This window comes from Poecilia mexicana, unplaced genomic scaffold, assembly GCF_051168715.1.
Source record: "Poecilia mexicana isolate PSO_F unplaced genomic scaffold, ASM5116871v1 scaffold_11, whole genome shotgun sequence".
Lineage (NCBI taxonomy): Eukaryota > Metazoa > Chordata > Actinopteri > Cyprinodontiformes > Poeciliidae > Poecilia > Poecilia mexicana.
Window position 1 is genome coordinate 18977598 of NW_028263380.1, and position 24298 is coordinate 19001895.

General features: G+C 36.1%; 1 protein-coding gene and 1 pseudogene across 2 annotated transcripts; both read left to right on the forward strand.

The window, feature by feature from the left end:
* The first annotated feature begins 13402 nt into the window (after positions 1-13402).
* On the forward strand, positions 13403-16648 carry LOC106911511 (GTPase IMAP family member 4-like). The gene is made up of 2 exons (XM_088010370.1): positions 13403-13478; positions 14658-16648. The coding sequence occupies exons 1-2, from the start codon at positions 13436-13438 to the stop codon at positions 15929-15931; spliced, it is 1317 nt and encodes a 438-aa protein (XP_087866496.1). The 5' UTR covers positions 13403-13435; the 3' UTR covers positions 15932-16648.
* A 4849-nt stretch (positions 16649-21497) lies between these two features.
* LOC106911508 (GTPase IMAP family member 9-like) lies at positions 21498-23444 on the forward strand (annotated as a pseudogene). The gene is made up of 2 exons (XR_015764640.1): positions 21498-21600; positions 22081-23444. The product of XR_015764640.1 is annotated as a GTPase IMAP family member 9-like (transcript).
* Positions 23445-24298: the final 854 nt, after the last annotated feature.

Here is a 24298-nt window from a genome sequence, read left to right on the forward strand (position 1 = left end):
TTTGTTCACTTATTTAATACATTAAAAGTGTATTTTGGTACAATTATGTTTAAGTTTGTTTAAAGTTCTAATTTCTAAATTGGTACAAGTATACTTTTAGTATACTTCAGATATACTTATAGGTAGTACACTTAATATTTAGTATACTTAAAGTGTACTTTCACAAATTTAAGTATGTTTGAAATACTAAAGTATACTTTTTTTCACCTGGGACTGCAGAATGTTAAGTTTTATACTTCAGATATACTTATAGGTAGTGTTAAGGAAGAAATATTTAAATAATTAACTTTAGAAAAAGTTTGGCTCTCTCTTCCTTTGAATCCCCGGTCCTCTCGGAGGGCCACGTGTAGCCACAAGGAAAACAACAATGCGTGTTGACGTCACAGAATTACAGAGTTTAATCCAATATAAGACAATGCATAAACTTAGAAGTAAGACAATGCACAAACTTACACCAGAAACTGCAGAACAACGGAGACATACATTCATTTACCTGACATAAATGGAAAGAAGGAAAGAAAGAAAAGCAAAGATGTGCAAAGACATCTTTGGAGAATTGCAAGAGCAAATCTGATTTGTTACTTCTGTGTAGAAAGTTTTATCCTCTTGTATTTAATTTATTCAAATAAGGCGTATCTTTGCTCCTCCAACCAGGAGCTGTCTCTGACCCTCTCTCAAGCCAGAAACCCCTGCAGTGTTTACGGCTTTTCACAGATGAGTGTGAAAAGCTACAACTTCCACTGTATTGTTTTCCCACAGACAAAAGGCAGTTCAAACGATCCTAGCAAACCATCTGCTGTAACTACAGGTAACATAAAGGTCAAAGAGCCAGAATACATTACTAATTTCAAAACCACAATTAGGCCATTTGAATCAAGACATGTTAAGTTTTAAAACTAGCTTATTTTAAATTTATTTTCTCAACAGTTGTACACTTAATATTTAGTATACTTAAAGTGTACTTTCACAAATTTAAGTATGTTTGAAATACTAAAGTATACTTTTTTCACCTGGGACTGCAGAATGTTAAGTTTTATACTTGGTTTTTTTTTTGGCAATGTTGAGAGGTTTTATTTAGCCTCTTCAGAACCTTCATGTGTTTTCAGTCTGTTAAAGATAGTATTACCGATGGTACAATTTGCACAATGCCTGTTTTGTTTTTTTTTCTTGGAAAAAGTTGTTAAAAACAAGTTTTTGTCTAAATTAAGGTGAATTCATGGTTCCTTTTTCCACATAATGTAATTGGTAGTGTTTATGATTAAAACAATAATAATTATGTCATCGGTATCGGTGATCGGAATCGGCAGGAAAAAACCTGATCGGCACATCTCTAGTCATAATAGAAGACAGCTGCAGCAGAAAAGAGAAAATACAACTAAACCAAAAAACACACTAAATTATTGACGACAATAATAATCAACATGCTTTCTTACATTTTCCATAAACATGTTTATTTATTTAGTCACAAAACTTTTACTTGGGTAGAGTTAAACTGGTTAATATAATCTGAAACAAATAACAGCATCAGTTACAATGTCATCTTGTTTTGAAGAGAAACCTTTGAGGTATTTTTGTACGTAGATATATCAGAGTGCACAATCATTAATAAAAATGCACAATTAGTGAATAAGACCACAATGAATTTTTATTATAAGTGTATTAAGGTCAACAACACCCACACACTCTTTCACTATAAAGCATAGAATAATACAAATCAGTCCCTCATGTCCAATCTTGTGAGAATGTTCTGGAAGGGAGTCCATGTCCGGTTAAACTCTGTTAGTGCATGAAATAGTCAGTGGGCTCCAAAGCCACTTCAGCTCTCAGCATCAGTCCTGGCTCTCCTCAGGGCTGTGTGCTGAGCCCTCTGCTCTTCACGTTGTACATAAACAGGATGTTAATAACAAACAGTTAATCAGTATTGTTTTTGATACAGAATATGAAAGGAAAACAAAACAAAGCATCTCTGAATGAAAATGTGTCATGGTTGCACATCTCCAAGAATCTAAATGTGAAGATCTAAATTATTACATTTAACAAATACAACAACTTTCAGCTTAATAGACATGAAACCCCTCCAGTCTTTTATTCTAGTGTTAAACCAAATCCACTGAATAGTGAACCTCAACATAGGACATGTATGAAAAATACTTCTATGGTTTTTCACCTGTGTGACGCCTCATGTGGTGAGTTAAACTAACTTTGTGACGAAAACTTTTTCCACAACTCCCACATGAAAACGGCTTTTCACCAGTGTGAATCATCATGTGCCGAGTTAACTCCTTTTTTCCCCTAAAACTTTTTCCACAGCTCCCACATGAAAATGGCTTTTCACCAGTGTGAATCATCATGTGCCGAGTTAACTCCTTTTTTCCCCTAAAACTTTTTCCACAGCTCCCACATGAAAATGGCTTTTCACCAGTGTGAATCATCATGTGCCGAGTTAACTCCTTTTTTCCCCTAAAACTTTTTCCACAGCTCCCACATGAAAATGGCTTTTCACCAGTGTGAATCATCATGTGCTGAGTTAAACTCTGTTTTTGACTGAAACTTTTTCCACAGCTCACACATGAAAACGGCTTTTCACCAGTGTGAATCATCATGTGCCGAGTTAACTCCTTTTTTCCCCTAAAACTTTCTCCACAGCTCCCACATGAAAACGGCTTTTCACCAGTGTGAATCATCATGTGCCGAGTTAAATTCGGTTTTTGACTAAAACTTTTTCCACATCTCCCACATGAAAATGGCTTTTCACCAGTGTGAATCCTCATGTGCAGAGTTAAATCCTGTTTTTGACTAAAACTTTTTCCACAGCTCCCACATGAAAATGGCTTTTCACCAGTGTGAATCCTCATGTGCTGAGTTAAATTCGGTTTTAGACTAAAACTTTTTCCACAACTCCCACATGAAAACGGCTTTTCACCAGTGTGAATCCTCATGTGCTGAGTTAAATTCGGTTTTTGACTAAAACTTTTTCCACAGCTCCCACATGAAAACGGCTTTTCACCAGTGTGAATCATCATGTGCCGAGTTAAATCCTGTTTTTGACTGAAACCTTTTCCACACTTCACACATGAAAATGGCTTTTCACCAGTGTGAATCATCATGTGCCGAGTTAAATCCTGTTTTTGACTGAAACCTTTTCCACACTTCACACATGAAAACAGGTTTTGAACCGTATGAGTTCTCATGTGAGCATCAAAAACCGATTTTATAGTAAAACGCTTTTTACAGATGACACATGAGAAAGGTTTTCTTCTTTTATGATTTTGCTTCTCAGCTTCCTCCTGGTCCAGAGTGGATCTTCTCTCTTGGTTACACTGCAGGGAACCTGGAGAAGAAAACAGAGAAAAAGAGTTATTGTTAACGTTATAGAAATATGTAGGAAAAATCTTGCATTGTTTAAAACAGAAATCAACAAAAAGAAAAACAAAACACTTGAAAATTCAAAAGCGTAGACAGAGATACAGATCAGTCGTCACATCCAGCTGACATTTGGAGAATTCTCAAATGAATACATTTAAAATACATATTTTATTGCAAAATTACAAAATGTTATTTATTTGTTTTACTCTGAATTATATAAAAAATTATTTTAGTCCACTTTATATCTTTGGGGTTTATTTACAAACATGAGTTTATTTGTAGGTTAATAGTTGTTTAGTTTTTGTTCCTTTGTTATTTACTTTTCTAAATTAAACAGGAAGTGTAAGAGCGGAAATACAATTTAAGGAGTAGTTTTTTGTGAAAGGATTTTCTTATTCTGAGAAGGAGCAGATGATGGACGGAGAGGTCTCAAATATTTTAAAGGTCGTCTAATACACACTTAGTATAAGGCACGCCAGAGTTTTTACGCAAATCAAGGGTAGCAACTAGAGATGTGCCGATCAGGTTTTTTCCTGCCGATACCGATACCGATCACCCATGAGGGCCGATACACCAATACAGATCACATAATTATTATTTATTTATTTTTTATCATAAACACTACCGGTTACATTATGTGGAAAAAGGAACCATGAATTCACCTTAATTTAGACAAAAACTTGTTTTTAATAACTTCTTCCAAGAAGAAAACTAAACAAAACAGGCATTGTGCAAATTGTACTGCTATTGATAATACTATCTTTAACAGACTGAAAACATATGAAAGCTCTGAAGAGGCTAAATAAATGCAAAGAGCCAAAATAAAACCTCTCAACATTGCCAAAAAGTTCAAGTATAAAACTTAACATTCAAAGGAAACAGGATCCATTACAATAAACAATCCAGAGTTACTGAATGAAAACTTCCTGACAGCATGGCGGCTAGCTGATTACTGCTAGCTCTGATTGGCTGTTTCTGACTGAGCGGAGTAATTATGCAGATCAGGGAGGAGATCGATTATTTTTTTAGAGATTATCTGCCTCATGTTAGGACAGCAACAGTCTTAATATGTAGGTAAAATGTATTTTTTTAAGTTAGATGCTGCAGCTTTAATCAGAGGTTCGGTGTGAGAGTCACTACCAGGTGGAGCAGAAGCGAAGCTCCGTCTGTCAAATATTACTACCTGTAGCAGCGGTTCAACAGCGAGAGCAGAACCAGCGTCTTACATCGCAGCTCGAAGACTTAAATAATTTCGCGCGTTATTTGTTTAGTAGTGATGGGTCCAGCAACACCGATGCGTCGGCGCATGTATCAAGCCCCATAGACCAACACTCGTGTCGGTGCGCGTATTGGTTTCAGCAAGTCACGTGACCAATACAGGAACTGTTTCAAAATGACGCTGGATGCCAAACTGTGTTTATAAGGAAGCGAATCTGTCAATCTGTCAAAAGCATTTGCCAAACAAATTCTTGATCTTTTACAGCATCAACTACGGAGCAGCTTCAAAGGAAAGGTTCCGCAGAGTGGGACCATTTTGATCTTATACTGGAAAATACATTTGTTTTCGTTTTTGTCGTTTCATCCGGTTCTTGTCAGTTTCTACTTGATCTATCTGAACCCAAATTCAGCTGAAACTGACTCTTAGTTTACTTTCATATTATGTTCTGCAGGTTAAGTGTCGCATTTGTTTAACTAAGCTGTCTTATTTAAATAAATCCACCTCCTCAATGCTGAGGCATCATGAGAATGAAGTCCCAGATACACCTAGAATAAACTCTGATATACAGCCATTCTACAAATTACTCAGTTGCGTTTTATAAATTATTTCATATACAGTGATCCTTCGCTATAATGGGGTTCACTTTTCACGGTGCTGCTTCGCAGATTTTTTTGTGCAGTTTTTTTTCCACAGTGTTCTTCGTCCTGATTGACCATATGATTGTTAAAAACAGTCTCCGCGCTACCTGAGTGCCAATAACGTTACGGTGTTTAATACAGATTGGCCACTCAGGAGATGGAAACTGAAACTTTCGATGTCTCCTGAAAAAAAAAAAAAAAAAAAAAACTGTGGCCAGAGGCAGCGCAAAACCCGACTGGAGGCTCGTTTGATGAGATCCATCGCTCTGCTGTAGATACAGCTGTGAATCTCGCGGGGCAGGTTGGAGGACATGACTGCGGATCACATTAAGGCCCGATTGATGCACACGCACATCTGCTGACCTGAAAACAGGTTTTGTTCTTTGGTTTCAATGTAAAGTATTTATTTATGCTGTGTAATAACTGTAAAAATGAAGGTAATTATGTAGAGGAATATAATTCTACTAATAGTTAAAAGGCATGTTGTTGGTTGATTCACATTAAGATATGTTTTGACTGAAGAAATGTACTGTGTCAAATGTACTGGGTCAATCTGACCTAGAAGTCAGAAAGGAACTCATTTCATGAGTATAGCACCTTTAAATTCCTCTATAACTACTTCACGGATTTCGCCTATCACGGGTTATTTTCGGAACGCAACCCCTAAGAAAAATATTCGCTGTAAATGTAATGTTATGTAATGTTTACTTAATTTTTTTCTACAGCAGGAGAAGTTTTGTCAAAAAAGTGTAACAGGCTAAATTTCAAAAATGTTGTAAAAACTTTTTTTTAAATAAAAATGTGTGGGAAAAAACAGTCCATATTCCAAACACATTCACTTAAATTTTCACTTTATGGTACATTTTCACATTCTTTATTGACTGTATATCAAATATATTTTAAATGTAACTGAAGATATGACATAATACAACATATAATATTCAATAAAATACAAAGACTTAAATCTTATTGTATAGACTAGGTCATCAAATCACTACGTTGCCTGTAGGAATTTTTAATGTCCAGCAGGTGTCAGTATTGAGCGACACAGTATCGACACAGTATCAATACAGTGTTGCTATGAGTCGAAACGCCTCATGACGCCTCATTTACCCATCACTATTGTTTAGCTTTCTGTCCGTCATGCTAATCCGGGTGATTGTTTGCAGCTGTGCGCTGCTTTACCTGCTGTCTGATCCTCCATATGTCTTTTTTTACTGCAGTGAGCCTCGATGTAGCCAAACTCCGTCAAGTATGGCACTGTTTTTATGTTGTATTATCTTCGTTGTGTTGATGCATTTTGACGTGCTTCAATTTTCCGCTGCAACACGCAAACTTCCCCATTCACTCAGTGCGTTATAGTTCCACATCGCTTAGGATTTGTTGTTGCGCGTTTGCGCAGTGTGAAGGAAAGAGGAGACCAGCTGCACAGGCCGGCTGCGAAATGAGAAGCAGGTGATCGGTATCGGTAAAAGAGACAATGATCGCCGATCACCGATCATGCACTTTTTCACGAAAATCGGCCCGATTATGATCGGTGACCGATCGATCGGCACACCCCTAGCAGCAACGCCAGTGGTTGAAACTTTATGAGGAATCCGTGGTAGTGTAATAAATCTCTGGCTCGTCTATGGCCTAGCAGCAAGAATTAAGTCTCCGTGCGTTATTTCTTTTACTTATAAATTTAAGAGTTAACCACATTTCAATTCTTCAACAGAAGAACTATGGGTCCATTTTCCGTCACTATAGGGACTGGTATCGGACCAGCATGCACTGGGTTGGGCCTGTAGGTTTTGACCAGAGCAGCAGAGGAAACAATGAAAAGTAGTGATGATGAGATGAAGCTTCATGAAGCCCTGAGGAACTCCATCCAATCACTGGACTCATGAGTCGATGCACCGCGTTTAGGTGAGTTCTCCGTTTTATTTGCTTCATAAAATTTATCATGGATTAATCGACACACCACTAATGAAAAGTTTGACCAAATTTGTGAAGCAAATCATAAAGTTTGACCATTATTATTTGTTTGTTAAACTGGAAAAAATAAACTATAAAAACAATCTTCAAGGTTTTTGGACATTAAACTTTTATCTACATATGAAGCATCACCTCAGTGTAGCGGTGGCTTCTTGATTGGACTTTTATAGAATATTTAGTTTGACAAACAATCGCCACTACGATTTATTTATTACACATTATAAAATTTTACAGCTACTAACAGCTGTATTAATATTTTATGTGGCTTGCTTTACTAATCTTGCACTGCATTGTTCACATTTCTCCAGTTTTCTGAAGTAAGTCTCAGTAGTAAAAGGAGAGGCATAAAAAAGGTCATTTTCTCTCTACATAAATAAGCCATTGTCACAGCGTCATATTCATGTCTGCGTTCTAACATGTTAACAACATATTTACACGGGAAAAGAACATTTACTAAAATGATCCTCATACAGAAAGCTGCAGACATTAACCTTCGTCCAAACGCTGGTGTTTCCTACCTAATCGGTGTAAGATTATCCGGGGGGTCCGGGAGAAATCCAGCAGTCTGCGCTGATCATCCATCTCTTCCTCTGACTTGACGATGATTTATTTAAACTCTGAAAGTTGCTTCAGCAGCAGTTAACAGGAGCTTTTTGATAAACTCGTTAAAACTGGACGGAAGATAGTCTTCAGAGAAACACTCAAACATTCAACACAACAGACCACGTGCAGTTCGCTTTGTCTTCTTCTTTCGGGTTTTATGATTGTCGGTTTTCATGTTATTGCTTTACCGCCACCTTGTGGATCCTTCGATCATTACATGTAAAGAGTTCTCATACAGAGCCAGTTCTTTTTGAGAAACGTAAAATCTTTTCATAGTAATAATAGTAGACAGCGGCAGCAGAAAAGAGAAAAATACAACTAAAACAAAAAAAAAACCCACTAAATTATTGACGACAACCATAATTTCTAAAATAAAGATCAATGTAAGTATATTAGTAATGTATATTAAATGTAATTATTTTGTATTTATTCATAAAACTTTTCATTCAGGTGTGTTGAGCCAGAATCAAATCTAAGAGCTGCAAAACAACGACCCTTGAAGACTGGAGTTTGACAGTTTTAATGAGTTAACAGTCATACATTTATCAACAGTCTTCAACATGCACAGCAGAAAACTAAAAATATGTTTTCCACTTAATTTACTTCTGTCCATTTTGACTCCGTCATGCAGGAGATTGTCAGCTATAACTGCCGTGGACTTGTCGCCAACACCGACCCTCACTTTGTCACCGTCATCCTGACCAAGCTGCGCTTTGAAGTTTTCCAGCCAGGAGACTATGTAATACGAGAGGGAACGCTGGGTCGGAAAATGTATTTCATCCAGCATGGCACCGTCACGATTATCCCGGGTGGCAGTAAGGAGTTAGTGCTCAGTGATGGAGCCTACTTTGGAGGTAAATACAGCAGAGTATTAAAACTCTATTCAGCTACTTATCAACTCTACGAGAGTCTTCAATATTCAGATTATTGCTGCCCTTCTTCTATAAAATCTCCCACAGAACCTTTGGTTGTAACTGCACTACATTTTCCAACAAATATTTACTATTTCTTCTGAATTTCTAATGGTAAATGTAATTTTTCATCATTGGCTTGATGTTATTTTGAAGAAAAAACTAAAAATTATGAAATATTTCACTCTGTAAAACCAATGAAGATAATGTGCAAGTTGCTTGATTATAATTATACTGTAAATAAATTTTGCAGTGTAGTTTTTTTTTTACTTGCACGGTGGAAAAAACCTAACAAAATATTACCATAAATTTTTATTGAGAAAACATGAAAAATTCACTTGAAATAAGACAAAACTAATTTACAAATAGCATTTCTGTAAGAAGAAGGGTCTTGTTTTAAGTCAATAATTTCTTAATATAAGTAGCAAGTACAAGTTCCACTGGCATATTATTTCACTGATTACAAGACATTTTTCCAATACTATAAGTAAAATAATCAGCCTGTGAAACTAGTACATTTTTAAGTCAACATTAAGCAATTATGGACTTAAAACTAGCTACAATATCTTGTTGAAAAGTTACTTCAAGTGCACTAAAATATTTGGACTTATGAGATTCTGTATCTCCAGGTGCAGAAACCTGAAACCACATTATTTCTCTGTTTCCACTTTTCATGCTGTATTATGAAACCTTATGTACAGATTTATGTGGAGATCATGTGTTTCTGCAAATAACATCATCCTGATATTGATATTGCACAAAGCTCAATCAGGCTTAGTTATCTTTTATGTGATTTATTTGTATTTTGTTAAATTATCATTATTATTTTTCTCATATGGACCTATCAGTGTCTCTAATAAAGTTGATGATGATGGTGGGAGGATCAAACTGACCAGCACAGGAATGTGGCACAAAATGTTCCAGAACAGCAGAGCCGTCTATATTAGCATAGAAGATCGTACTCAATTAACATGAGCTTCAACACCTGCTGACTAACATAACAGAATAAATTTAATCCAATAAAGTAATAAAAAACAAAATATTATCCCACACATGAAAAGAAGAAAAAAAAACTCAAGTAAAGCACTATGTACTGGATTTGCTCACTAATTTACTGCATCTCTTCCTCATACTTTTCTCTTATTTTTCTCTCCACTTCTTCTTTCTCTTTACGTATTTCCTCTTCTTTCTCCTTCAGGATTCGTTGTTTTTCCTCCTCAACTGCCCTCTCAGCCTCTTGGAACATCTCACTGGTGTAGTGACTTCCTCCATTCCTGTCAACAGTGGTTCTGAATTAAAAAATAATTACAGCATTTAAAAATGAGTACAATTCTGGTTATCATCAGCCAGTTCTCAAGCCTTTAATGAATATTTTAATGTCAATATGGTCTTAAAATCAGATAGTGAGATCCAAAGCTTGCATCTCCTAACAGAGCTGCAGTCTGTGACTGCTGGGCCTGTCATATTATGTCATATTTCAAGAACATTAAACAATATTTTTGATCAGTTAAATATAGCCTAATATAAGTTATGAATTAATTGCTCACAGTAATTCATTAAAAATGTAGCAGTGACCGCTATTACCTGTTATTTCTGGTTCATGCAAGGTACGGTACAAAAATATTGAAAGCGTTATTTTAGAACTATCCACTAGACGGCGGTGTTGTGCTATCTTACATTTTTGGCAAAAGATTACAGCAGAATTTCACAAAAACATGAATCCAACTCAGTTCTGTCATAGTTATTAAAATAAATAAAAGCCCTCAATGGGATGCCTCCAGTCCACCATGTTGTTTTTTACTCAGCTCAGCCAGTGCAACCCCAGAGTTCAACAACCAGCAGAGCTTGGACCTGAAGAGCCTCTGCATTAGTCCTGGAGAGCACAGCAGGGTGCTTTATGTGGACGTGTTGGTGAAATCAAGGCCCCAGGCTCACCTGGCTTAACAAGGAAGTGCCTTCAACATTACAGCTAATGTTTTGCTGTTTAGTTTTAAAATGCACAATAAGAATGAAAGCTTATAAGAAGTCTTTTCTTTTTTACATATTTATTGAAACTGTCACTATGTTGTGACAGCTTGGTATGAGGCAGACAATCTGTCTCATACTGCTCTCAGTTACTCTACTGCTTCTTCCTGATAGCAGAGTTTGACATGAATGCTAAGGCTAGTCAGCATGGCCACCAATGATGAGAGTTATTTTCCTGGAATGGTGGATTGTTTCTCTGACATTAGCACAGACATGATGGGCTGCCTCCTCCTGGCTCTGGTTGATTTTGACTAAAAGTGGTGCATTTCTTCAGACAGCAATAATAGCTGAGGGAGAAGGCAGAAGAGCTTGATCTTTTCAGATTATCTGTCTCATATTAAATTGTCACAACATAGTGACCAGCTTGGTATGAGACAGATAATCTGTCTGCTAATCAAATATGTAGAAAAAATATTTGTCGATGGGAGAGAAAAATATTAGTTTGCCTTGCTACCTTTAGTTCCCATGATGTTCAGGATCCAATGATTGTTATTATCCCCACTCATAGCCACAGGCTCTCAGCTGTGTGTGGAGGTTGGTGCTGCTGGATCTAGTTGGTAACACTTGGCCAGACACACCAACTCCAGATCCTTTCCCTACAGTAAAATATAACAATTCCTGTTCAAACATAAACATGTTTTCTGTTTAAAACACCTTTCATTTGATCCAAATAGATAACATCTAAAATTACTGTGTTCCTCTTCAGCTTCTTCAGTGTGATGGGAATTTGTACGACTCCATCTCAGTAGCGATCAAAGCTGCTCTCTTCATCACTAAGTGAGTTTGTTCAGTTCATATTACTCCATTAGCTTTGATCTAAACTGATTTCCTCTGTAAACAAACAAACAAAAATAATAAGTTGGAAAATGAGCCATGTTCTGGTTTCCTCACCGACAGAATTCCCAGAGTTCACATCTCATCCGATGAGGAAGGAAGGAAGGAGATCGAGCTCTCTGACGACCCGTACGACTGCTTGAGACTCGATGTGGAAAACGTTCCCTGCATAGTGACTTTATGCAAGGTGAGCTCCCAGCTGATGGGTTCAGACAGAAACTAGATTTGACAGGGTTGATTAAGGCTTACTGGGTTTTTGCATGCAGATCGGCCACTTGACACTTTTAATAGACTTTTAATGCAACTTTATTTACCGAATGGTACTTTATGAAACTTTCATGAAACACCTTCATGTTTCTGTTATGTCAGTCTTATGCTCACCCCTTCAAATAAAGTGTTACCTCTTAAAGTTTTAAAGACTTTAGAACATTCCTCTTGGCTTTCTGTATATATATAAATATATTTGTACACTTCTGTTGTCATGGTAGATTTTTTTTTTTCTGTGTTTGTTATTGAGAAACTAATTCATTAATCATTAAGTTCAAAGTGTAAAACATACACCTTTATAAATACTCATCTATTTAATACTCGTCCAACCTTAATGACTGCTGGAGGGAGATTTGAGTAATTAATCATCACCACCTTGATAAATACAGAAGTTTTGTGTCTACTATAAACAATGATCCATGCAATGAAACTGAACACAAAATACAGGTGCTTTAAAACGAGGATCACATATGTATTTATTGTATGCTTTTAATAAAAGTACTGAATTTTCTTAAATTAGAATAATGCAAGCAACAGGAATGAGGCAGTTTGTCGCAGGTGGAGGGATAAAGCTGAGCTGTAACTCCAGAACAAAAAGTTTAACATAATTAACTGAATCATGCAGGGAATCATGGACCTTGTTTTAGTTTCTCTTTTGTTTTTCAGTTTCTCCTCAGTGCTGCTATTTCTTGTAGAAGTGGGAGAGGAGGGGGAGAGTAAAGGAAAAACTGAGTTCAAAGTGTAAAATTACACCTTATAATCATTCTTCTATTTCTGAGAAGCTGGGGATTAATTTTTAATTGAACACAGTTGATTAATTCATCATCACCACCCATATAAAGGCAGGAGTTTTGTGTCTGTCAGAAACAATGCTCCATACAAAGACACAGAACAAACAATCCATGTGTTTTATTCATAAAGTAAAGAATCAAATATGCTATTTATGGTATTATTTTAATAAAAGTGCTGAATTTTCTTAAATTAGAGTAATTTAAGCTACAGGAATGAGCCAGTTTGTCCTGGATGGAGGGATAAAGCTGAGACGTAACTCTAGAACAAAAGGTTTAACATAATTAACTGAATCATGCAGGGAATCATGGACCTTGTTTTAGTTTCTCTTTTGTTTTTCAGTTTCTCCTCAGTGCTGCTATTTCCAATAAATGTGGGAGAGGAGAGGGGGGAGCAGCCTGGGTATCCTGAGCATCCAGAGACTTTGGAGACTAAATTAAATAATATCAATATTATTGTTATATAACTCACCTTGATATATGCAACAAGTTATTGCATATATTAGACTACTGCACATTTGAATCTGGAGAAAATTAGTAATATAGCTGAACTCACCCTCCAGATTTACGCTGGTATTTATTTTTACTCAATGGAGATTACAATGTGCATTATATGTGTATTCTGTACAATGACTTAGCTGAATTTTATGCACAATGAGACAGTCCTTGAAAATAGCTTGAAACAGAAACAAAGCTCTAGTTTCACTTTCATTTTGACTCCAGGACTGTTTAAAATCTTGTACAGGATTCTAGCTGTTCATTATTTCACTGCAGCTGGAGTGTCTGCACTGCTCTCTCTGACTGATCATGGACAACCACAGGTTCAGCCCAAACAGGACTTACGGCTATGGTAAGTCACTTTTATCCTTCTTTTGTGTCATTCTGCTTCCAAAGAGTATCACAGTGTGCAGATAAAATAGTTTTATAAAATTCTGTTAATTAAAGCATCACGTATAACCAGCCAATTCCTTATTTTATTTTATTTTATTATTAACATCTATCTATCTATCTATCTATCTATCTATCTATCTATCTATCTATCTATCTATCTATCTATCTATCTATCTATCTATCTATCTATCTATCTATCTATCTATCTGATCTTTTCATGAAAGTCTGAAAAACACGTCAGAATTTTGTCCAATGCGACTCAGGCCACTTGGATATCCGATACGTATCGAATTATTTCAAATACGATCTGAATCTGAACTGAACGGCCGCGTTCATTGACCTGAACGTCATTGATACTCGACAAACTCAATATTCTGCGTCCTGATAAGCAGGAAGAAAAACAACTATGGCAGACTATAATAAGGATTAAATTGTTAATGTACTGGCTCTGGACTGACAACAACTTAAAAATCATAAACTATGCTACACTGTTCGCATCCATGTTTACATCCACTGAGCACTTCTCCTTTTTTATTGCGGTTGAGCACGCTCTATGTCTGTGACGTTATTGCGCCCTCTAGTGCGCATGCGAAGCACTTTCAAGTAGTTTGACGTTCACACTGGACGTAAAAAAACGTCAGGTCGCATATATTTGGAAGCGTGAACGACCACGCCAAAAAAAAACAAAAAAAAAAACAGATTTTGATGGTCAGTGTATAGCCTTGTAAACATTTGTTTCCAAGAGACATTTTTGGCCAATATCTTAAAAAAAAATAAAATAAAAATAAAAGACGTTTTTGACCAATCTAGAGGGCTCTGGAAGGTAAAAATACTGAATTTCATGACTATTGTAATTTGCATAATTCTAAGGAATCCACCCTGAAAACAGAAGGGACAGTGGACCAGACAGTCCAGGTGTTTTGGAACAGGAATGTATTAAAGTTGAAGGATCGTCTCTCTTCAGGGCTGGACTTTCGCAGACTTTGTAGCCGATACATAATCTTAATGCAAATAGTGAATGTGCTGGATTATAGTATTCACATTAAGCCACAATAACATGACAGCAGTTTTATTGGACCACAACTAAAGTTCTACGACACGATGATTCTAATTCAGATTAAAACTTTCTTCTTTACAGGAACAAACATTACAAACAACACTGAGCTGAGGATCGTGATGGTGGGGAAGACTGGGATTGGGAAGAGCGCTTCTGGAAACACCATTCTGGGTCGAGGGTGCTTTCAGTCCAAATGCAGCCCCAAATCCATGACTGTGAACTGCTCCAAATGCTCCAGTAATGTGGATGGACAGCAGGTTACTGTCATTGACACTCCAGGTCTGTTTGACACCAGGTTTGAGGGAGATAAAACCATCAAAGATCTGAGTCAGTGCGTCTGTTACGCCGCTCCTGGACCCCACATCTTCCTGGTGGTCGTTCCAATCGGCAGATTCACAGCAGAAGAATTACAATCAGTGCAAATGATTCAAAAAGTCTTTGGAGAGGCAGCAGACAGGTACAGCATGGTTCTGTTTACCCGTGGAGACGACCTTGAAGGCACCATTGAAGATTATTTGTCTGAAAGCCCAGAGCTGCAGGATCTGGTGTCCAGATGTAACAACCAGTATCATGTCTTCGACAACAAGCTGAAAAATAAGAAACCTCAGGTCACTGAGCTGCTGAGGAAGATCAGAACCATTGTTGACAAGAATGGAGGAAGTCACTACACCAGTGAGATGTTCCAAGAGGCTGAGAGGGCAGTTGAGGAGGAGAAACAACGCATCCTGAAGGAGAAAGAAGAGAAAATACGCAAAGAGAAAGAAGAACTGGAGAGAAAAATAAAAGAAAAGTATGAGAAAGAGATGGAGAGAATGTATAAGCAAATCCAGGCTGACAGAGAGAGAGAGAGAAAGGAGAGAGAGGAGGAGAAGAAGAGGGAGAGAGAGGAGATGAGTAAGCAGAGGAAGTGGGAGCAGGAGGAGATGAAGGAGGAGAGGAGAAGGGAGAGAGAGGAGATGAATGAGGAGAGGAGGAGGGAGAAGGAGAGGATGGACGAGGAGAGGAGAAGGGAGTCGGAGAGGATGCATGAGGAAAGACAGAGGGAGAAAGAGGAGATGTGTGAGCAGAGAAGAAGGGAAATGGAAAGGAGTGAGGCAGAGAGAAAGGAGAGAGAGAAGCAGTTTGAAGCCCTGAAGGAAAAGCAGGAGAAAGAAATTCAACAAGCAAAATCCAGGCTGCAGTCTGAGCATGAATCTAAGGCCAGAGAAGAAGCTGAGCAAAATAATCCTCTCTATTATTTGGCTAAAGCTGGAGAATACCTGGTTAATGCTGGAAAACAGGTTGTTAACATTGGAAAAGATGTTTTTAATGCTGGATGTAGCCTTGTTAAATCTTTTACCAGCTTGTTTTCATAAGTAAATGGTGAAAGTTGGAAATTTACTGTTCTTTCAAACATGAGGATGAACAAATTTCAACTGAAAGTTCCTTAACAAAAACAAAGTATAAAACATGGAGAACAGAAAACAACAAACTAGATTCTGTTTCTTTCATTGTTAATAAATGAAGCAGATCTCCAGTCAGAGTAAAACTCCTTCACCACATCTTGACATTAAAACTCAGAACCTGGATGTTCTTTACACCTTGTTGGAAAGTTCATGTGAGGTTTTCTAAGAACACAGTTATATTTGATCATCATGGACTCTGCACCTCCTGATAGGCATGAATAATTTGGAGCTTAACTGTCTATAATATGAAGCTGCCAGACTTTAACAATGTTGGAGATCTTGAAGACTGCAGGCTGATCTTAAGGCTGTTTCACATGCAGTCAAAGAAAAAGTTTGAATCCTTGTCAAGTTAGTGTTTGCATATTATTTCAAAGTATTTCACGTATCACTCTTTAAGCTCTTAGAAACTGTCTTTTGGAAAATGTATATTGTTGCTGGAAAGATTAGCATAAATAGAAAATGACAGTAAATGTACTAGATTCAGGATGATTTTTACTTCAATATTCCTGCACTTTTTGCAATAATTCTCACTTTGTGATGATTGTTTGAACTGATTTCTGTCACCCTGATTTGTGTCACCCTGTTCTGAATATGAAATCACAAATAAAGCTTGATGAAAACAATAAATGCTGCTAAATGTATTGTTTTTTTAAATTAGTTGCTTTACACATAGAAGTGACTGGGGAATGTTGTGGTATTGAATGGATAATAAATTATTTCTGTTCTGTTATAAATCCACACTTAAACTAGAACTGAGATGAAATTCAATTTTAAACAAAACAAAGTGTTTTGTCTTCATTTGCAGAAAACATTTCAGTGTTTTGTAAGGATTTCAGCTAAAGTTGATATAAATTCAGAAATACAAAACTATGAAAGATATTTTTACTCACATCTTAATTTCTTTTGTTTACATGTTTGAAGTCAAACTCGTTTTAATTTCATGCAGAGAGTTCCTGACTAAATAAAAATGAAAAATCTAGAGAAATTGGAAAATGTTATGAATTAATTTTAATTTATCACAGTTTTTGAACTCATAGCTTTGGCATAATTAAAATAAGATCTATAAAATCATTAAGTATTCACTTAAGAGCACCTGTCTGCTAACATGAAGTAGACTAAAACAACAATTACAGAGATAGTCCACAAATGGAGAAAACAAAGAGCGGAGAGGAAGATTCCCAGAAAAGGACACTTAAAATTACTCCATGAGCAAATTTACCTGATAATGGAGCTCATGAATATAATCATGACATATTATTTCAATTACATTTTTACTGCTTTTGTTTGGCGATTTAGACTATAATAAATAGATTAACACAACTTTACATCAGCACTTCTGATTCATTTTCTGTAACTCATTAAACTTACGTCAAGGAGCAATAATTTTGGCACGAATTAACATATGTGGCACTGGAAGTTATCAGTGTTTTGCTTCATATAATGTGAAAAAACATTGTAGTGAAGTTTTTCATGAGATCACAGCTTTTCCGCTCCTGTTTTCAAACTGTCCACTAGAGGGCGGTGTAGCGCTGCCATAAAAGGAAACGGAGCTGAGAAACAGAAAGTTTTCAACAACCAGCACAGCTTGGATCCGAGGACCGTCTGTATAAAACCTGCTGGGTGATTAATTATGTGCAGAAATGGGAAATAATTAGTTACTTACTCTAGTAACTTTTTAAAATTTATTTATTAATTTTTTTAAGGAAAAGTACTTTTAGGAGTATGTTTTTGTGCTGTACATTTTACTTTTACAAGGTAAGGTAAGGTAACCTTACTTTTAATAGTAATTTTTTAGGTAAAAAGTATACTTTTTACTTTTACTTGAGTAAAAATATGTAGAAATAGCGTTACTCTTACTTGAGTGTAATTTTTACCCAGCTCTGTTTATGTGGACGTATTGGTGAGTTCAAGCCTCCAGGCAGACAGTGGGGGTTTATTGGCTAAATTCACCTCTTTATGTTGTTTGTATTAAGATAATGGTGTAATTTTCTAATAAAAAATATATTTGATCACTTGGTTCACTTTTGTGTTTCAGTGTTGTTGAAACAAATCTGACAAATTAATCATGAATTTCAAAGTGTAAAATATAAACCTTAATAATAATTCATCTAGACAATAATTGTAATTTACTGGAATACTTATTTTAACCAAACTGAATTCAATGTGATTGGTGTAAAGTAGAACTAGTTTGATTTTGAAAATGCTTTGAGGGGAGATTTGTGGTGAATTTTTGCTTCATAAACAATCTATTGAAATTAAATTAACAACTTAATATACAACATTGTGTTAAAGCTTAAATCACTGTAAAAAAAGTTCTAGTTAAAGGTCTAATTAAAGCAAATATATATGTGATAGCTACTCGTAAGTAAATAATAATTAAAAATCCTTGAAGCTTTTCCTTTTAATGATAGACAAACAGATGTGGATTAAAATAAATCAGTAAATAAACCCACATTGCAATGATGATTGAACAGTGATCACACATTAAAGTCATTAAATTAAACTATTGCAAGAAATAATAGAAAGAATGGACATACAAATATTATTTAGTGTGTTTCCACCCTAATTATGAATTTAACTGAAAGAAATTAATTCATTCTCAGACATCTGGAAATTAGAAAATGATACAAGTAATGATATTCAATGATGCAGTTTTACTCAACATGTAAGCATGTAAACGTCAGCTAATAATTTTTAAAAACAAATTATGAGATACTGAGGTTACAGGTGAATTATATCATTCTACCTGGACTTCTACTTTATTTTTAAAGACAAGAAAGAAAATGAAAAAAACCCCAATGCAGAACGAGACACACCTGCGGACAATGAAGGGGTAGACAGGGCACCACGGAGAAACACTAAAGACAGAACCTAAAATAAACAGAGAACTCAAATCACAACACGTCATATATAATTTGCCACAAATGTCTCTTCAAAACTACTTTTTAAAATAAACAAGTCCTACTTAACTAATATCTAGAGTTTGTTTCAAATAGGTTGAGTCAGGCACTATGTGATTATTATATTCTCAAATTCAAATCATGTGTCCTGTAGTCATGTCTATAATCCAGTACAGTCCACACTTTATCATGTAATGCCAGTGGAGAAATTATGGTCCATCTGGTCTATGTAAGGAAACCCAGACGACTCTATCAAGTTATTGATTTTTCAGAGGTCCAACATTACGGGGAAACATGACAGTGGAAAAGAACCACTTACCTGGAAGAATCATCTAGCAAAACCAAGATCATGATGCCGAAACATCTGGATTGTCACACTTTTTATACTTTTTTTTCTAAATAATGTTTTTAAAAACATGCGATATTTTCCTTTTAATGTTACAGTTTTAAAATTTTTCATACTTATGTGGCGCTGAAAGTTATCACCTAATGTTTTGTTTCAGGCAACATGCAGAAATATTATTGGAGTAAGGTATTTCATCGGGGATCACAGTTTTTCTGCTGCTGTTTTAGAACTTTCCACAAGAGGGCGGTGTAGCGCTGCTTTACATTTTTAACTGCAGGTTTTCATGTAAAGGGGAATGGAGCTCAGAAACAAAGTCTTGAACAACCAGCACAGCTTGGATCTGAGGAGCATCTGAATAAAACCTGATGGATGATGTATGTGCAGAGATGGGAAATAATTAGTTACAGTTACTTGATTAACTTTTTTGGGGAAAAAAGTACTTTTTGGAGTATTTTTCTGTGCAGTACTTTTTACTTTTACTTGACTAATTTTATTATGAGGTATTGATACTCTTACTTGAGTATAATTGATTCTCTACCCTCTGTGGATAATTTCAGTAAATTAAAAATAAAATCTGTTTTAGTCCAAAAAAAAAGAAAAAAAAATTCACCAGAAACAGACTTTTTTTTTTCTCAAAAAACATTATTTTGAAGGAAAATTATCTAGATGTTTTTGGTCCACGTAACTTTACATTTTGGTCCATCTGATGATATAATATTTAAATGATGATGTTTTGGCTGCACAGTGGTGCAGTTGGTAGAACCGTTGCCTTGCAGCAAGAAGGTTCTGGGTTTGATTCCCGGTCTGGTCTTTCTGCATGGAGTTTGCATGTTCTCCCTGTGGATGCGTGGGTTTTCTCCGGGTACTCCAGTTTCCTCCCACAGTCCAAAAACATGACTGTCAGGTTAATTGGTCTGTCTAAATTGCCCCTGAATGAGTGTGTGCATGGTTGTTTGTCCTGTGTCTCTGTGTTGCCCTGCGACAGACTGGTAACCTGTCCAGGCTGAACCCCGCCTCTCACCTGGAACATTAGCTGGAGAGGCACCAGCACCTCCTGACCCCACTAAGGGACAAGGATGTTCAGGAAATGGATTGATGTTTTGATCAGTACTTGAGTAGCCTTTTTACCAAATACTTTTTTACTCTTCAGTATTTTTTAGGTTTTCTACATTCTACATTTACTTGAGTAAAAAAAATATGTAGAAGTAATGTTACTCTTACTTGAGCATAAGTTTTACCCAGCTCTGTGGACGTGTTGTTGAGTTCAAGCCTCCAGGCAGTCAGTCGGGGTTTCTTGGCTAAATTCACCTCTTTATATAGTTTGTATTTAGATGTAGATGTAATTTTCTAATAAAAATATATCTGAACACTTGGTTCACATTTTTGTTTCAGTGTTTCAGAGAAAAATCTACCATTGAATTCAAAGTGTAAAATACAAGCCTTAATAATCATTAATTTGTTGCCTTTCATTGTGTGGAGAATAAACAATGAAATCAGCTTCACACAATGAAACTGACCACACAATCCAAGTGCTTTATTTATAAAACAAAGAACCAAATGTATTATTATTTTTTATACAATTTCTGAGTTTTCTATAATTAGAGTGAATTAGAAAAGTATTGAAAGTTGTAAAAGGCAAAAATGTAATACAATGAACATTAATTAGACAGTTTGTTTCAGGTGGATAGATGAAGCTGAGACTCCAGAACAGCATTTTTATCTTAACCGAATCCTGCACCATAGCTTATTTCCAGTTTTGGTTTTCTTTGCATTTGTTCCCTATTTGCTGCCATTTCTTGTAAAATAAAATGAGAAAGGAAAGAGCAAGGGAATATCCAACCTTTATTTAAATCTAGAGAGACTTTGGGGACACAAACTGAAAGTCATACAGCAGAAATGTTGTATATTTTTTGTATAAGTAATTCACCTTTACAGACTCCTATATAGACTATTTTAGATTTTAGATAAAAATTTTATTATATTGTTGCATTTTTAAATTTGGAAAAGAAAAATCAGAAAAGCTGAGCTAACCATCAATCTTTAAGACTTCATACAATTGTGGGTTTTTATCTTCAAACTTATTGCATATCACCTCACAGTTCAAAACAGCTTCTAAAAATGCTTTAGCTGTATTTTATGTGGATCAATTAAAGCAGGAAAGACATTTTTGAAAACCTGGGACAGAATTAACCAATCAAAGCTCCAGTTTCAGTTTCATTTTACCTGCAGGAATGTTTAAAAAGGCCTTCACACAATCCAAACTATGTTCATTACCTGACTGCAGCGGAAGAGTCTACACTGACTGATCATGGCGAACAGCAACTCCAACTACGGTAAGTCAGAATAACTATATATTTAATCTGGCTGATGTAGAAAATATCAACCAACAAAAACACATATAAACTTTTCACTTTCAGTCTTCTGCTGTGTTATTGTGGGGTTACAAAATCTACTGATACAATTAAAGATTTTAATTCCTATAAAGGATGTTAAACAAGTGAAGAAGGTGAAGCTCTTCTTCACTGGTGCACATGATTATTTGTCAGGTTGGGTTTTGGGCTGCGTCACGTAGATTATATCAGTAACAAAAAAGGAGCAAATGTCAGACGACCTTTGATCTTTATTATTATAAACTTAGTAGCAGCTGTCACACAGAAGACAAATTAAAAAGCAAATAGAAAAGAGAAAATTTTTGATTCCCTGAAACACTCCTAAGGTCTCAACTATATTTTTTCCTCTCATCCAAATACACAGAAGCTGAAAATCTGAGTAGATGATGATTCTAATTCAGATTCAAACTTTCTTCTTTACAGGAACAAACATCATAAACAACGATGAGTTGAGGATCGTGATGGTGGGGAAGACTGGGATTGGGAAGAGCGCCACTGGAAACACCATTCTGGGTCGACCGTGCTTTGAATCCAAATGCAGCGCCAATTCCCTGACTGTTGACTGCTCTAAAGTCTCCAGTAATGTGGATGGACAGCAGGTTGCCGTCATCGATACTCCAGGTCTGTTTGACACCAGATTTGATGAAGATAAAACCAGAAAAGATCTGAGTCAGTGCGTCCGATATGCCGCTCCTGGACCCCACATCTTCCTGGTGGTCGTTGCGGTGAGCAGATTCACAAAGGAAGAAAAACAATCAGTGCAACTGATTAAGGAAACATTTGGAGAGGCTGCAAACAAATACAGCATGGTTCTGTTTACCCGTGGAGACGACCTTGATTCCACCATCGAAGAGTATTTGTCTGAAAGTCTAGACCTCCAGGATCTGGTATCCAGATGCAACGGCCAGTATCATGTCTTCAACAATAGGCTGAAAGATAAGAAACCTCAGGTCACTGAGCTGCTGGAGAAGATCAGAACCATTGTTGACAGGAATGGAGGAAGTCACTACACCAATGAGATGTTCCAAGAGGCTGAGAGGGCGATCGAAGAGGAGAAACAACGAATCCTGAAGGAGAAAGAAGAAGAAATACGGAAAGAGCGAGAAGAAATTGAGAGAAAAATACAAGAAAAGTATGAGAAAGAGATGGAGAAAATTAATGAGCAAATCCAGGTTGAGAGAGAAAAAGAGAAGAAGGAGAGAGAGGAAGAGAGAGAAGGAGGAGATGAATGAGGAGAGAAAGAGAGAAATGGAAAGGAGAGAGGTAGAGAGAAAAGAGAGAGAGAAGGAGTTTGAAACCATGAAAAAACAACTGATGGAGCAGCAGGAGAGAGAAATTCAAGCTGAAAAATCCAGGCTGCAGTCCATGCATGTGTCCAGCGCCAGAGGTCAAGCTGAAAGACGTGGTGGTGGCGGCGGATGTGTAATGCTGTGAGGTTAAGTGCTGTTAGACATTAAAACAGAACTAATAAGCTTTTTTTCTCTTTATTTTTGCTGTTTTGAAAAATGAAGTAGAACTCCTGGTAGAATGATGTAACTCACCTGACAATTTGTTTTAGGAAAGTATCTGCTGATATTTAAATGCCTGCATGTTCAGTAAAGCTGTTTGAATAATTCTCATTTCCAGATATGTGTGAATGTTTTAATTCTCTCAGTAAATAAATCCATAATTATGTTCTTACCGAAAATATGCTTCTAAAAGTCAATCCTTTCAATTCATTATTTACTGTAATAGTTTAATTTTATGATTTTAATTTGTGATCACAGATTAAACCTCATTGCCATTGAGCTTATTTATTGATTTATTTTAGTCCAGATTTGTTGTGACATCCTGAGCTGAGTTTAATACGACACTTAAACCTTTGTCTAATCATTAAATACTGTTACATTATAAGAAAATACTTTATCATTATAAACTTAGTAGCAGCTGTCAAGTCATATTTGCTTTTATTAGACCTCATAATGTAACCCTCACATCTTTTTAGTGACACGGCTTTAACCCAAAGCTGTATATTAAGTTGTTGTTCATTTAATTATATTAGACTGATTATTTATTAAAGTGGAAATTCTCCACAAACATCAACTCAAAGCACTTTTCAAAATAAAACAAATACTACTTTACCCCAATCATTTTAAATATGCATTTCTCACTGCATTGAACCCCATTGTAACCTGGTTGTTCCACCAAATATTGATTTCTGAACTCTTCTGAAATCAGGAAGAGTCAGAAAGCTCTGCATCTTTCTTGTTATTTTGACCATTTTGCATTTTCTGCAGATAAAAACTAAATTTTTCCTTGGAATTTCAGAAACATGTTATCAGAAATTCATAGAGTAAAAGAACAATGTTCATTTTACTCAAACATGTACCTATAAAAAGGGAAATCAGAGAAACTGATAAGTTTAAGTGGTCTCTTCAATTTTTCCAGAGCTGTACAGTATGTGTGTGTATTTATTAATTCACCTGGTCTTCAAGTGTGCCTTCAGCATTTACCTTGGTATCAACCCGCAGCTTTTTGCCAGAACGTTCTGACTTTGTCTCATGGACAGGCAGCTGCAGACAGAAGATTTTCAATTGATGAAGCAATCTAAACCTGCAACATAACACTGCAGAACAGAGGCTTGCTTGTGACTGTTGTCTTA